Consider the following 16,381-nt stretch of genomic DNA (forward strand, 5'->3'; position numbering starts at 1 on the left):
TTTTAAAATAGCATAGTTGAGCACGGTCAGGTTCCATGGAAGGCAATACTTGTGATTCTGGCAGAATGTGTGTAGATGTTATTATGGCTACGTGCTGGTTGGAATATCTTTTGTTCAGTAGTGTAGGGAAGATGTTTTTGTTTGGAAGGCTACCTCCCAAGTGAGCTCCTATGAGATTTATGTGTAACTCTTACGGACACCAGTACCAGTGCAGAAGGCGCCTTAGTGCACAATGCGTGTTATATCCCATGTGGACCTGAGATGCATCCTTTTTCTCATCCTTCTTCAGGCTCTTTGAATGTGCTGGTTCGAGTGAGGAACATTGGGACGATGGATACCCAGGTCTGGAGCATGAGCGGCAACCGGGGGAACATGTGGCAGCATGTCAACGTACCCATCAACCCCTCCGGGCCCTTCCAGGTGAGCAGAGCCTCTAAAGGGGGCTTTTTCAGCATAACATCATTGAAGAGTCAGATCTGTCAAATGTATAGGGCACCCAAGGAGATCAGCATGTATGGACCATAATGTTAAGGTGTGTGAAATCATCATTTCACCAGCAAAATGTGCAAAGTGCCTGAATTGCTAAATGGGCCACCTTTGAAAAACATTGCCTACTGGTGGAATTAACAGCAGAATATGTTGTGATAGGAGTTCTTTCTCGTCAAACCCTTTTTAGTAGGTTACTTTAGCACACAATAGTAGGATTTGCAAGATATTTTTGCCTGTGGTACCTATTATTTCAGGATTTTTCACTCCATTTTTTTGTCAATTCCACACACTTAAAGTGAACAAACAATGGCGTGCTCATATCTACAATTAATGGCTGAAACTCAAGAGCCTTTGTATCCTAGGAGAAACTGAACAGAGGCTGGCTTTCTTAGTATTTCAATATCTGGGTTGAATTCCTGGAATGCTCAGATAACTTCCCCCCATCCACTCTTGCGCCTCCTTTAGTCTGACCCAATGTTAGATCTAATATTGCTGCCTTTCTTGGATATTAAATATGCCAAAGTGTTGTCTTGGCGGGTCATTTTACAGTCCCTTTTCAAGTTTATCTCTGCCGCCACGTACACACAACCTCACAATGTTCTCTTTCAAAAAAGTTCTCAGTCGATCCACACATAATATCCTAGCCTGCATGGCCAGTGCTGTACTTTTTCTGCACGTCAACAACCCTGCTATCCACTCCATTGCCTAATGACTCTGTAGGGTTTGCATTCTAGCGTTCACGCTACGACATCTCGTAGCGTGAACAGCAGCCATTTTAGGTCGCGCGCGAGATCGGGTGCCGGAGCTGATTAGAACGGCAGCCAGCTTGGCGCTCTCTGTATTAGTGCAATATATTAAATAAATAGCGGTGACAAACGATCCAGTTGTCCTGTCATCTTTGGGGATAATACCTAATCTCCACAGTGGCGATGAGGCTGGGACCTGGGAAAAGAAAAAAGAGGAAAGAAATGAAAATAGTGGGAAAAGAAACCCACAGCAGCAACAGGAGAGACACCCAGACAGCACTACAAGACTGGCCCACAGGGGGTGGCCAGACGACCACATAGAGAGCGGCAGAAGCGACAGGGGCACCAACTTCTATGATAAGGAGCAAAGAGTCCAGGTACAAGGGCACCGAGCACCCAGGACTAATAAGGAGCAACAAGCGCACACAGGAAGGGGAAGGTAGTAGGAAGGCTGCCAACTCAGGCCCAACAGGCGCCAGGAAGCGCACAAGGGGGCATCACTGTGAGGAAAGAGCCCAAATTGAGCAGGAGCGCTGGCAGAATCAAGGGGCAGTGATAGAGGAGACGCAGGGAGTCCCCAACTCCACCCAGAACAGGGAGAGGAGAGAAGTGCACCAGGTAGCCCCAAGAGCCTGAATACGGCGACAGAAAAGCACGAAGCCATGTGCGCGCAGACGTCTTCAGCGACGGCTCCAATACCATTCCTGCCCAAACCGGAAGAACTCCTGATGAAATGGGATGATTGGAGAGAGTACATTCTAAATTACATTGAAGTCCTGGAAGACGAAAAAGAGGAGGCGTTCACAAGTAAAAGAATAAGGAGTATTTTACTGCACAAACTAGGCCCGGAAGGGATCAGGGTATTTAAGAACCTAGTACCCAAGCCCCGGCAAGATGCAGATGATGATGTCTTCGCTCATGCGATTGAAGAACTCAACGAGCACTACCGGCCGGCAGTGTGCGTGTCGATAGACCGCTACAACTTTCAGCAGCGGAAACAAGAAAATGGAGAATCAATCGACGAGTATGTGGCGGCGTTAAAAAGGTTAGCGACGACATGCAAATATGGCGCGCTCCATGATGAGTTCATCAAGGACCAGATTGTGATGCACACGATAATGAAAACGGTGCAAGACAAACTGTGGGCGAGCGGAGATGCCTTGTTGAAAGAAGTGATCGCAATAGTGAAAAAGGCAGAATTGGCACGGAGATGCGCAGACGCAGCTAAAAGACAGCCAGTGGCGAGACCAATGGTAAATAAGATAGACGAGGAAGAACCCAAAGGAGGAAACAAGAACACGGGTGCGGCCTACAGAGGACCCATCAGGTGGCCGGGGTAGCCGAGACCACAAGGGAAGCAGACTAAAGGAGTTAAGAATCCCTGCTACCGTTGTGGCAGTCCGGCTCATGAAGCTCACGACAAGAGATGCCCGGCGTTCCGTGCTAAGTGCATGTTTTGCGGCATAATGGGGCATTACAAGAAGGTATGCCGAAGGAAGGCAGGCCGCAACATGGTGAAGTATGTGGATTAAGATTAGGAAGACATAGAAGGAAGAGGTCAAGAGGAAGAGGACGAGGTGCTATGTATAGAGGATCAAGTACTAAGCGTGGACGTCAGGAGGTCAAACAAACCGCTACTTGACATGCTAATAGGCGGTGTGATGATAAGCATCGTGGCGGACTTAGGATCACCGTACACGATAGTCCAGAGAGCAGTATGGACTGAGAAATTCATGCCTTACTTAGGTACGAGGTTGGAACCGCCAGACATCAGACCGGTCATGTACAATGGAGATCGCATCCCAATGGTGTGGTTTAGACCATTGAAATTCGAGTTCAGTGGACGCAGTGCCGATCGTAAATTATATGTATCAGAAAAGGGCCCGTCGGTCCTAGGCTGGATGGATCAGGGAGACCTGGGCATCAAGCTGGACCCCGGCGGAGCAGTGCAGGTGCTGATGACGGTGCGGGAACAATGGCCGGACCTAGAAAAATGGAAGAGGGACTTCCCAAAGGTGTTCGGCTGGAAGGCGGGGAAGTTGGAAAAATTCTTGCACAAGATCGTCCTCAAGATGGATGCCACGCCGGTATCACACAAAGTGAGGAACGTACCGATTGCAGTGAGGGAAGCGGTTCAACAGGAATTGTGGGAGCTGGAAAGGAATGGTATAATAGAACCCATCACGTGTGCGGAGTGGCTAGCGCCCCTGGTGGTGGTAATGAAGCCCAGCGGCAAGGTCCGGTTGTGTGTGGACCTGCGTGAACTGAACAAAAGCATCGTGGTGGAAAAGTTCCCGTTACCCCACATCGAGGAAATGTTGGCAAAAACTAAGGGTATAAAATGGTACTCCACCATTGACCTGACGTCGGCGTACCACCAGATAGCGTTACACCCGGAGAGCAGGAAGATGACGTCATTCATAACTCCCTTTGGGTGTTACAAATTCTGCAGAATGCCCTTTGGCCTTGCCTCAGAAACTCATACACCGCCTCTTCAAAGACATGGTAGGGATCCAATACTTCCAAGATGATATCCTGGTAATGGGTAGAGACCGACGAGACCACGACACCAAGTTGTCCAGAGTACTGAATGTGCTGAAAGATAAAGGACTGACCGCAGAATGGGAGAAGTGCCGTCTAGGGATGGCCTCTGTCACCTATCTGGGACATGAAATTGGTGAACAGGGTATCACACCAAAGAAGGAGAATGTGAAAGCAATATGTGATGCTCCACCCCCCTCCAGCAAGGAAAAAGTCAGGTCCTTTCTAGGGATGGCTGAGTACTACAGCAAGTTTGTACAACACTTTGCCACCAAGACTCACCACATGAGGCAACTCACGAGAGAGAAGACAGCATTTGCATGGACGGAAGAGACGCAGACGGAGTTCGAATGCATCAAAAGGGATGTTGTTCAGGCCATACCCCTCCAGGGGTATGATCCGCAGGGGCAAACGGTGTTGACAACGGATGCCAGCGACAAAGGGCTGGGAGCAGTCCTAATGCAAGACAGAGGCGGAGGAACAATGGAGACATTAAGCTTCGCATCCAGAGCCGTGACAGACACAGAAAAGAAGTTTAGTGTCATCGAAAAGGAAATGCTTGCAGTAGTATGGGCCATGGGCAGGTTCCGCCAGTTCTTATGGGGCACGAGGTTCCAACTTCAAACGGACCACAAACCATTGGTGAGAGTTCTCACGTCTAGTGGGCATGCGAGTGCCACTCCCAGAATTGCGAAAATGACCCTAAAACTATTGGAGTATCGATACGATGTGGAATACATCCCGGGAAGCAGGAACAAGGTGGCAGACTACCTGAGCAGGGCTGCTGCAATGGACATAGCTGATGAAGAGAAGGAAGTGAGTGAAGAGATGGTGGCATTGATGGAAGACCCGGAGAAAGTAATAAGCAATCAAGAATGGAAGGATGCGTACAAGGCGGACAAGAACATCCAAGAGGTGATAGAACACATAGTCGGGGGATGGCCCGAGAAAAAGCATTTAAGAGGAAACCTAAGGAAGTATTACGAAGTGAGAGAGGAACTGTCCCTGGATGACAATGGTGTGTTTGTATACAGAGGGGATTCGGTGGTACCCCCGGAGGGGCTAATCTCGTGGCTTCTAGCAATACTGCATGAGGGCCATCTAGGTATTGGATAAACCAAACTGAGGGCCAAAAAAGGGTACTGGTGGCCTGGCATGGACATACAAACTGAACGACATGTAAGAGAGTGCACCGATGCCAGCTAGCAGACAAAATTATGACGCCATTGAGGCCGGCCTTAGGAAAACTTGCTGCCCCGAAGAATCCATGGGAGGAACTCTCCATTGACATACTGGGACCAACACTGGACGGACAAGGAACTCCGAAATATCTGTGTGTCCTAGTAGACAGGTACTCCAAATGGCCTGAAGTTCACGTCCAAGAGGAGATGGATACGGAAACCATACTTAGGTTTCTCACGGCGACCTTTCTCACGGAAGGCATTCCCAAGTCCATATTGAGCGATAATGGTCCTCAATTCACATCAGAAAAATGGCTTAAGTACATGGAGAGGAATGGGATCATCACAAAACACACGTCCATATATCACCCCGCTGGAAATGGACAAGTGGAACGATTTAATAGAGTACTAATGGGGTCCATCCAGGCAGCCATCATGATAGGGAAGGACTGGGAAATAGAGATTTTATACATGATTTGGGCCTACCGCATCACGCCCACAAGTACGGGGTACAGCCCCTTCCAGATTCTCACAAGCAGAGATCCCTTCACTAAAGACAATTTGACATGGAAAGAAAAGACTGTCACCAGCAAGTGGTCTCCTGCTGTAGTACAGAAGAATTTGGAAAAAGCTCAAACCATATATACTGAACATTATAATAAGAGGAAAAATGTAAAGGACACGTCATTGGAAGAAGGAGAATGGGTGAGAGTCAAGCTGGCGGTGTTACAGAAAAAGGGTGACAGTAAATACAGCCGGCCCCTTCAAGTCAAAGAGGTTTATGATCGAGCAGCGTTGCTTAGTGATGGAAATGTCTGGTCCCAGGATCGCATGGCTAGGTGCAACAAGATCATACAATGGGCTCCCGAAGATTGGGAACAAGGAGTGACAGATCACAGTACATCAGAGAATGAGGACACTACCCAGGAAGGAGACATGGAAGATGCGGATCCAGGGTTGGAGCAAGGAGGCTGGGAAACTCCCAGAGCAGAGACACAGAGTCGAGAAAGGAGAGAGCTGCCTTGTAGAGAGAGTCTGTGTACCCAAGAAGGTAGAGAGAGGGGGCCCACGATGGCCAGCGGGAGAGAAGTGACGTCCACCCCAGCAAGATGCACAAGAGGGGGGCGGTTGATTGTGAGACCTTCCAGGTTCCGGGACTATGAGATGGGTGATGGACAGTAACGCCCCCAAGACTGCTTTTATTCATGTGATACAAAAAGGGGGAGATATGTAGGGTTTGCATTCTAGCGTTCACACTACGTCATCACGTAGCGTGAACGGCGGCCATTTTGGGTCGCTCGCGAGATCGGGTGCCGGAGCCGATTAGAACGGCAGCCAGCTTGGCGCTCTCTGTATTAGTACAATATATTAAATAAATAGCGGTGACAAACGATCCAGTTGTCCTGTCATCTTTGGGGATAATACCTAATCTCCACAGACTCATGGATAGGTTTTGCCTTTGGGGCCTTTGGCGCTATATCTCTATTAAACTATCTCCCTGCCTAGAGGCGGCTGCCTTGTACAGCGGACAGCGGATGTGTAAAAAAAATTAAATGTGTGCTTGTCTGCCACTGATTAGAAATTGTGTAATTGTTTATGCCTAATGCTGTGGGTTTAGTGACTGAGCCAGAAAGTCAGAAATCTACAGAAACCATAGGTATAATCAGTGAATTGTCGTTCGAGAACCTTTCAGTAAATGTTTTCGAATCGCGTCTGACAACGGTTTCGCTCCAAAGCCGCTTTCTCGATGTCAATGGGTGAGCCCCTGCTCGGAGGAGTGTAGTTACTATTTTCTCTTCCAAAAACTGGTAAGAATGGCAGAATGGCAAGTTTCAAAAGTTGTGCTGTCCTACGAATTTCCGCCTGTGTAACATGACAGTTTCATGCCAGCGCATAGTTGGGATTGCATGACGTCAGAGCTACTAGATCACCCATCTCCCTCTCTCCACCCTGGTCCCAGCTGCTGCCCCACGGTTTCCAGCTCTCAATAGATCCTCTGGCCTTGGGATGGTGGTGGTTCATGGAGTGGACTGCATCAGGAGAGAGCGGATGATGCTAATGACCCCAGATCGAGCTCACTCATTGGCTCTTCCTGTCACTGACAATCACGCCAAGCAAAGTTTCTTTGGTGCTTCCTTCCTGCACTTTGCCGCCTCGTGGTCATGTAATATCCTGCTTGTGGAGCTTCTACGGCACGAGTGAATGGACATTTGGTACCTGCAAGCCCATCATCCTTTACTTTTGATTAGGGTTCTCTACAGTGGGTCCTGAAGGGCAGATCCATGCCAGATTTTTAAGAGAAGTACACTTATCTAAATGGGGATGTACTAAAAATCTGGCATGGATCCAACCCTCCAGACCGACTTTGGAGAACCCTGGTTTAGATACACCCCCAAAGGCTATGGTGCAATATACAGCAATCACATTTGCCAATGCAATACACGATGCAACGTAGAGAGAGAGAGAGACGCCCCGTGCACAATAGTACCCAAGAAGCATTCTGAGCTCCGTAAAGTTCAAGTCAAGGGATGTTTCTGAGCTCGCAGCAGATCCAGAGGGTCCATCATTCCCTCCTTGGTTTTTGTTAGCCATCGATAAGGACCCACAAGACCTACCCTCCCTTCAGCTGCCAGTAGATGGTCTTGAAACAGGTCCTGTCTATTTCCTGGCTTCCTTCCTCTGTGCTGTTCCCTATATGCACAGTAGTCTGTGCCCCCAGCCAGGCTTGCATCACACAAAGACCATGGCATCCATGCAAGACACACCAGAAGACAGGAAGGAGGCCTTCTTACACAGGTTACAAGTTCATTTTTTAAATGACTCTCTAGTATATAGTTGTGAAGCTGTTTATTGTTAATGGATATCAAGTAGGTATAATTGATCTATCGGATAGATATTGATGAAGGGGGCTTGTTTCCCATAATCCTAGAGCCTAATGGTTGCCTAAACGAGATGGGGAAGGTATAGCACTTTCAAATAATTGCTGTACTGTTAAACCTAACCCTAAATTCACAAATTACATTATTGTAATTTATTTAGCTAATAACTTAGTGATTTTATTTAACACTAATACTAAATTATACGTACCTTCTAAAGTATTTTTTACCTCTGAGGGTAGTGATTGTGCATCTGGTGAAGCAGGGTGTGGTGGCTTAGTGGAGTAATCGATCCAGTGTAGAGGACCAGTGTTTCACGGCTTGGTCACAGGTTCAAATCCTGGCAGGTCCACTCAAACTTTCATAATTTTGAGGTCGATAAAATGAGTGCCATTGAGTTGGGTCTGTTATTCACCGCTTTACAAATACACATGTTATGTTATGCTGAATGTTCTGTTGAAGTAGTTGTAGAGATGTAAACCTCAAAATAAAGTAAAACACTTGTAGAAGGTTTTACATTTTTTTGCTTTTTCTGTAATTTTTGCCTGTGTTTCAGAGAATCATTTTAAAATATGGGCTCCACCCTGGTTTCTCTGGGTGAAGTAGCAGAGAATGAATGAATATGTCTATATTAGAGCCTCGTGGACAGAATCCATCATACTTCGAATGGGCAACACGTGAATTCATTGACTGCCAGTCTAAAGAGTTATAATAATCAATGTTGAAATCTTATGATGTTATTTTAAAGAGTTCCAACATTATCCTATATCATAATCTTCCATTTGTTTCTCACACAGGTCGTCTTTGAAGGGGTCCGCGGCTTGAGCTACGAAGGCGACATCGCGATAGACAACGTCACAGTGAAGCCGGGCGCGTGTCCGCCTAAGCCCAATAATCCGGATAAAGGTGAGGTCCCATTAGCTTGTATTGGGTCGTCGGTCGGTGTGGGCATGTGCGTGGCCCACGGATGCACAGACTCTATTCACGTCCACCTTTTCTGTCAGCATGTGACATTCACATAGGCACTTAAAAAACTCTCATGAATTACCAGCACGCCATCATGGTTTCAGAATGTTCATGCAAGAAAAGGCTAAGCAAGGGGTGCATGGCCATATGAGAAAATGATGGTAAATTGGCACCAACCAACAGTTGTAAGTGTAACTTATGAACGTGCGTAGACATCGGAATAGCAGGACACTCAGAGGGAACAGGCAGGTCAATAATAGGGAACTCTGCCAGACTGTGCTGGTAAAATAAACGCACTATGGTAGTGCTGAGAGAGACACAGTCAAAAAGAATGATTGATGAACCTAATGCAGAACAATGTCATACATTCAACCCAGTACAGAGATCTGGGCCTAAATCCATTGTTTTTTTGCTCCCCATACCATTCCAGTTTGAACCAAGCCATGTGCAAATCAGTCTTGACCCTGTGCCTCATGGGAACAGTTCAGCCCGAACTGCCAAGCCAGGTCTTCCCTGTACTGGCGAAAAGCATCCTAGGACTGGTTTCGGGGTTTCACCCCTCATCAGCCAGGATAGCTTGACTCCAGTGTCATGGAGAGCACGGGACCCACGTCTGGGCAAACCCGGGTGACAAATGCAAAAAGAACAATTGATGGACAGAATGCAGAACAATGTCATACATTCACCCCAGTACAGAGATCTGGGCCTAAAGACGTCGATTTTTTTTGCTCCCAATGCCATTCCTGTTTGAACCCAGCCATATGCAAATCAGCCTTGACCCTGCGCCCAATGGGATCAGTCCAGCCCGAACTGCCAGGCCAGGTCCTCCCTAGACTGGAAACAAGCATCCTAGGACTGGTTTCGGGCTTTCACCCCTCCTCAAACAGGATAGATTGACTCACAGTGAGAGAGACACAGTAGCACACATGTCAGTGCTCAAGCTGAGCACCAGAGGCAGCACCCCGGCAGGAAGTGCCTGCAGCACAAGTGGCAAAAAGGGATGGCCCCTTGGGGGGAGACACCAGGAAGGGGCTGGAAAGACAGTAAGGGAGGTGGGAGAGGGGACCAGGAGAAGGTCACATACACATGTGCTGTTGTGCTCCGACCTAAGGCGAAAATAAAGGAAGTCACACCCTTACCTGGCTGTCATGCATCTTTTCACTCCTTCCGGACACTACAAACACATGTGCCTGTAACATGTGTGCCAGATTCTTTGATAGCCAGATTGTCTTTTACATCTTTCTATATTTGTTCCAGACCTGTACTGAGTAATGACTCCTTGCCTTCATTTTCTGAAGGTAGTACGCTACACTGAGTGTGTGGTTGGCAGTGTTGTATCTGTTGTGAAGTTATGGGCAGTGTTTTGTGTTGTGCATGTGTGACCAGAGAGGTGCACTTATCTTGCCTTATGTACAGTGCGTAGCAGTGTGATTGAAGAGCTGCTTGAGATAGGTGCAATGCATTACATGATTTTCATATAAGTCTCCAAGAATGTGAGCCTTCCCCTGCTGAGGAGATCAGGGAACGCATGGCCGCCAATTCCCAAACACTTGAGGGACAAGGCTCACATATCACTCCTGTTGTACAGGCATGTCCATGTCCTCCCACTCCCTCTGCCCCTCACTGTGCATCAGCAGGCTGTAAAGGTCACAGAGGGATTAGCTGGCATTACAAACAGAGAGAGGGTAGCCAACCCTCAGCCTAGAATGTCATTGCATCCCAGAGCTCCATAGATTGAAACATGATCAACCTGGGTATATATGTCTTATAATGTCCATCCCATTGGATTCTTCCAGTTCACGCTCACCAAGCCTCACACCCTCCCTCTTGTATCATCTTCCTCTTCCTTCCTTTTATGAGTTACCTCATTGTTTGTTTCACCCTGCCCCTATTCCTTCCTATGGCCCACTTCTCTCCACTTAGGCCACCCTTCTCTCTTCCTACTCATTCTTTTCCACCTTTCCCTCTCTCTCCATCTTATCGCTCCCTTCCTAATGCTCGCCTTCTCTTTCTTGCCTAGTCTTACTTCCACTCTTATGTAACCTCCCCCCTCTTGCCTCTGCTTCCTCTCAGGCTCTTTCACATCCATCTTCCTCTAGCCGCTCCCTTCCTGTTACCTCTCACTACCTCTTCTCTCTTTTTGTATTGCCATCTCTCCTTCGTCCCTACATTCTGATATATCTTGCTCCTGCCTTTGTATATATGGCTTCTATCAACATCATTTCGAGGTGGAAGACAGCGGGACAGCATCCAGCCCGCCCACCTCTTGCGTCCAGCCCGCCCACCTCTTGCGTCCAGCCCACCTCTTGCGTCCAGCCCGCCCACCTCTTGCGTCTAGCCCGCCCACCTCTTGCGTCCAGCCCGCCCACCTCTTGCGTCCAGCCCCCCCACCTCTTGCATCCAGCCCGCCCACCTCTTGCACCCAGCCCGCCCACCTCTTGCGTCCAGCCCGCCCACCTCTTGCATCCAGCCCGCCCACCTCTTGCACCCAGCCCGTCCACCTCTTGCGTCTAGCCCGCCCACCTCTTGCGTCCAGCCCGCCCACCTCTTGCGTCCAGCCCGCCCACCTCTTGTGTCCAGCCCGCCCACCTCTTGCACCCAGCCCGTCCACCTCTTGCGTCCAGCCCGCCCACCTCTTGCGTCCAGACGCCCACCTCTTGCGTCCAGCCCGCCCACCTCTTGCATCCAGCCCGCCCACCTCTTGCGTCCAGCCCGCCCACCTCTTGCGTCCAGCCCGCCCACCTCTTGCGTCCAGCCCGCCCACCTCTTGCACCCAGCCCGTCCACCTCTTGCGTCCAGCCCGCCCACCTCTTGCGTCCAGCCCGCCCACCTCTTGCACCCAGCCCGTCCACCTCTTGCGTCCAGCCCTCCCACCTCTTGCATCCAGCCCACCCATTTGTCTTTTCTGCCTCTTATGCAACTTTTGTATTGCTCATGTTTTAATATTTACCTGGCACTTCATTAATTTCTTTATGAACCTTAACAGCAATGGACTCGATGTTACCCACCCTCAGAATTACCGGCATTGGTAACTCCACGATGTTAGAAATACCGCCCCATTTCCCGGGAGGCTTTTAATGAGGGCCTTGATTGTGTAATTGGAGTAGCTGTTATTTACTGCGCCTAGAAACGCGAGAAGTGTTGTATGGAGGGCTTTATAAAAATATGTGTTATTTCTTGTGCTTCCTTCGTATAGTTGTGTGCCTTGTATCTCTTTCATCGCTCATGTCTCTCCTTTCCACTTCCGGGTCCCTTTCCTTCCAGCAGCCCCCCTCCACGCACACACCCAACCCTTGCCAGCTAGTCCTGTTCTCGCTGCTTTCTTCTCATTCTTTTTTTTTTTTTTTGGTTTTTCTTTTTTTTTTATTTCACAATTTTTGTTTATTAAACAGATGTTTATATACATACAGTACAGTTTCCGTGTCTCATTTCAGTACATCGAGGGTAATACAGCATGGTGGCCAGCATTGATATCGCACCTGCGCGCTGGGCTGTGTGGTACAAACGATTAAAACATTTCCGTCCCCTCATTCGCGGATTTTTGTGTAGAAATGAAGAAAAGAGAGAGAGAGAAAAGAGACCCGCGGGGGGGGGAGGGGGGTTGGCAATTATATGGGTGAGGTAGTTCGCTGGTTCCCGCTATTGGAGCCTGGGGCCTTACAGGGGTTTGAGGGTGGTCAAGTGTTCATCCAGTGCATTCCACATCTCCCGCCCGGAGTGGTGGCATGGTGAATGGTGTGAGGCTATGTTGTCCGCTCCTCTTAAGAAGGTGAACCAGTTTATCCAGCCTTTGAAAGTGGCTTTCCTGGTGTCCTTCCAGTTCGTGAGGATAATTTTCACTGCTGCTGTTAGGAGGAGATCTATCAGGTCCTTGTCGTTTTTTGCTTCGGAGCTTGGGGCTATTGCTGACGTGGTGATTTCATTGATGCTGCCTTGCAGTGGTTGGCCCGTCACGTCGGATATGAATTGCCTGATTCTGCTCCAGAACACTCTGACTTTGGAGCAGTGTAGGATTAGGTGTTCTAGGTCGCCTTTCTCCTTGTGGCAGTTCCAGCATTTGTCATCTTCCCTGATACCGGCAGCGGCAAGGCGAGCTGGAGTCCAGAACACCCTGTGCAGCAGCCAGTATTTCGTCTGGGCTAGCTGTGGAGTTATCCTATTTCTAGTTGCCGATTGCCATATGGTTGACTTCTCCCTTTCCGTAAGGCCTCTACCCATTTCCAGGGGTTCAAGGGCTTTACTGTTCAGACTTGATGTGTTGGGACTAAGTAGATTGTAGAGGTGGGCTGTTTGGTGTCCTAGCTTGTTTAGATTTGACATGTACTCTAGGATGGATGGGGGCGTTCTGCTGAGGTTTGCTCTAGTAATTGCGGCTTTTAGTTTTAGGAATGCGTAGAATTCTAGACCTGGGAGGTTCTTTTCATTTCTCTCTCTCTTCCTCTCATCCTACAGTCTTCAGTCCTGTTTCAGTTTTTGGTGTTTTCTACACGCTTTTTACTGTTTACTCCCATTGTTTTCTCTTTGAATTCTTTCCAGCATAGTTCTGACACCTTCGCTTTACAATTCCCATGATCTCGCTTTAGGACTGTATTCCCGTTTTCACCATGTGCTTTTTAACCATATTTTCCAGTTCCCTATACGGCCCGTTTGTCCCTCTCTTCTAGTTAGTCTGCTCTTCCTCTAACCAGTTTCTATATCTTACAATTGCCTCCACCCTCTCTTTCCTTAACAGTTCTCTCCTTCCCTCCCACCGCTGTCATATGTCCTCCATGGCCCTTTCCATCTCCTTTCCTATGACTCCTGTGCTCTTTTTGCTCTCCCTTCCTATATCCTCCAACACCCTATCCTGTCTCTTCCTATTTCAGCTTTTTCTCTCTTTCTCTCCCACCCTCCCTTTCGAACTCCTTTCTACTCTTGTTCCCACTCCCTTTCTATTTCAGATATTCTTCCCTCACCCTGCCTTCTATTTCTCCAGGCCCTTCACCTTCAATTTCTGTTTACTCTCTGCCCTCTCACTCTCTCACCTCACTGTGCCCTCTCACTCTCTGCCATCTCACTCTCTGGCCTCTCACTCTCTGCCCTCTCACTCTCTCACCTCACTCTCCGCCCTCTCGCTCTCTGCCATCTCACTCTCTGCCCTCACTCTGTGCCCTCTCGCTCTCTGCCCTCTCGCTCTCGCCCCTTGCTCTCTGCAATCGCTCTGTGCCATCTTACTCTGTGCCATCTCACTCTCTGTGCCCTCTCGCTCTCTCCACTCTCGCTCTCTCCCCTCTCACTCTCTCTACTGGAGAAGTGTGGCTCAATGATTTAGCGGCAGACCCTGATGCAGAGGTCTAGCCCGGGACCAGGGTTCAATTCCCCGCCTCTGCGGGTCTTGGGCTCAAAATTCCACAGACCTGATAATTCTCACCTCGGTGCCTATTCCAATCATGGAGTCCCACTCTGCAACTCTGGGCAATAGCTTGCTTAATCTCCACAAGGGCCCCCACGACGCTAAGGATGCCTGGCCTCCACCTTGGGGGTGCCCAGGAGTGGACGCCTCACAGGGAAAGCCAGGATGGGTTCCACAGCGGTATTCGTACAAGCGCCTTGAGACCCTTGTGGGTGAGTAGTGCGCTATACAAGTATCAATTTACATTACATTACTCTCTTACCTCACTCTCTGCTCTCACTCTGTGCGCTCACTCTCCGCCCTCTCACCCTCTGCCCTCACTTTGTGCCTACTCACTCTCTGCCCTCTCGTTCTCTGCCCTCTCACTCCGCCCTCACTCCACACTATGCCGTCTCGTTCTCTGCCCTCACTCTCTGCCCTCTCACTCTGTGCCTTGCTCTCTATCCCCCTTTACTTTACGCCCGTCCCACCCCTCTTTTCCTACAACCTCAATGTTCATTTCAGCCTTCCCTTCCCACTTCATCAGCCTCTCTTCATCAGCCTCTCTTTTCCTTCCTATTGTCTTCATATTCCTCTCACCCCTCCCTCTACTCTCTCTGCCACTCTCGTTCTTCCGCCTCTATGTCCTCTGCGCCCCCTCACGCCCTCTTGTTACTTTTTCTTTCCTCTTCTCACCTCCTTCACATATCCTCTAAACCCCAGCTCATCTCGGCCCCCCCCCCCTTTGTTTCCATTGAGCTGGTCTCACCCCTCCCTTTCGGTGCCCTCTAATCCACTACTTCTCCCTCCCTGGGCCCTGGTCCCTCCTGGACCCCCTTGTGTGGCTCGAGGGCCACAGGACAGGGGTCAGTTGTATGTGAGAAGCGGTGGGCTCACTGTCCCAAACATAGCAAAACATAACACGTGTATTTGTAAAGCACACAATTACCCATATGTGTCCTGGCACTGAATAACAGATGTTTATTGTTACTCAACGGTACTCATTTTATCAACCTCAGATGTATGAAAGGCTGAGTGGACCCACCGGGATTCGAACCTGTGACTGTGAGGTCAAACACAGGCCGCTGTAGTGGCTGCTTTAGTCCACTGAGCCACCAGACCCGACTCCAAACCAGGGTGTGCACTGCAGAGTCAGTGGGAGTCGACCCTCACCAACCACAGTGACCAACAATATCCCCCCTCCATCTTCTCACCCTAGACACCACAGACACCAGATCGATGTAGCGCCTTTATCCGGGTACCTAACCTTCCAGTCACCACGCAGATGTTCATTCAGGGGGAGATGGCAACTACACAACCCCAGCGGACCCCACAGATGCCGGATGCTGCAGCCCAGGCACAGGATGGTTCTGAAATCCCCAAGGGTATTTCTGATGCCAGGCTGTCTAGGATACCCAGTCCACCTCTCCTTGAGGCTACTTGATTATGGGGGCGCCCTACAGCTATGGGTAATCTGAGCAGTCTCTTGGGCAATGAGGTGCAATTCTGTGGGTCACAGTGAGGGAGGTGTTGCTTCTGCTGCCATCTCAATCTCCATGATGCCCACGTCTGGTATGTCTAGACTGGCATCTGGCCTGGCTCCAGGGTGGTAGACACCAGGATTGAGCAGGTTCTCGTGCCCGCTCCCTCTGCGACATGCCTCCTGTCCAGCTTGCCCGCAGTCCCGCTACACCCTGCAGCCTTCGGTTTTGTTCCTCCTCTGCTCGTTTTCTTCTCATTTTTCTGCCTCTTCTCTGCTCGCTCCTGCCCTCTATTTTTCCTCTTGCTGCTCGTTTCCGATCTATATTCTGCCTCTTCTGCTCGTTCTGCCCATTATTTTGCTTCTCTCTCCAAGTTTCTCAACTTTATTTTGCTTCCTTCTGCTTGTTTCTGACCTTTATTCTGACGTTGCATCCGTAGCGCCCAGATACCCCTAGTGGTGACAGTACTGCGCTATACCAATGCTGATTGATTGATACCACATACAAAGGGTTTTGGGCAGACTGGGTGCCCTTCCCACCCTATCCTCCCACTGGCTAAATGTGCCCTGCAAGTCAACCAGGCCCAGAGCCCTTTCCTCCTCAAGGATAGTAAATAGTAAAAGGCTCTCGCTCTTGCTCCAGCAGATGGTGTGGAGGACACTCATCAGCTTGGGCTAAAAAGTGCTGAGCTTGTCTGCTCCTATCCAGAGACAGCTTAACGCCGCACAAC

The 16,381-nt window shown here is 49.3% G+C and overlaps 1 protein-coding gene across 1 annotated transcript in view; it reads left to right on the forward strand.

Annotated features, from left to right (window-relative positions):
• Positions 1 to 294: 294 nt before the first annotated feature.
• LOC147662056 (MAM domain-containing glycosylphosphatidylinositol anchor protein 1-like) overlaps positions 295 to 16,381 on the forward strand; it is an 80,458-nt gene continuing 64,371 nt past the window's right edge. The window contains exons 1-2 of the mRNA XM_086951145.1: positions 295 to 420; positions 8,631 to 8,739. Of these exons, the coding sequence (XP_086807271.1) occupies positions 331 to 420; positions 8,631 to 8,739 (199 nt within the window). The 5' untranslated portion in view covers positions 295 to 330. The remainder of the gene's footprint in view (positions 421 to 8,630; positions 8,740 to 16,381) is intronic.

Source organism: Lissotriton vulgaris, unplaced genomic scaffold, assembly GCF_964263255.1.
Source record: "Lissotriton vulgaris unplaced genomic scaffold, aLisVul1.2 SCAFFOLD_511, whole genome shotgun sequence".
Taxonomy (NCBI): domain Eukaryota; kingdom Metazoa; phylum Chordata; class Amphibia; order Caudata; family Salamandridae; genus Lissotriton; species Lissotriton vulgaris.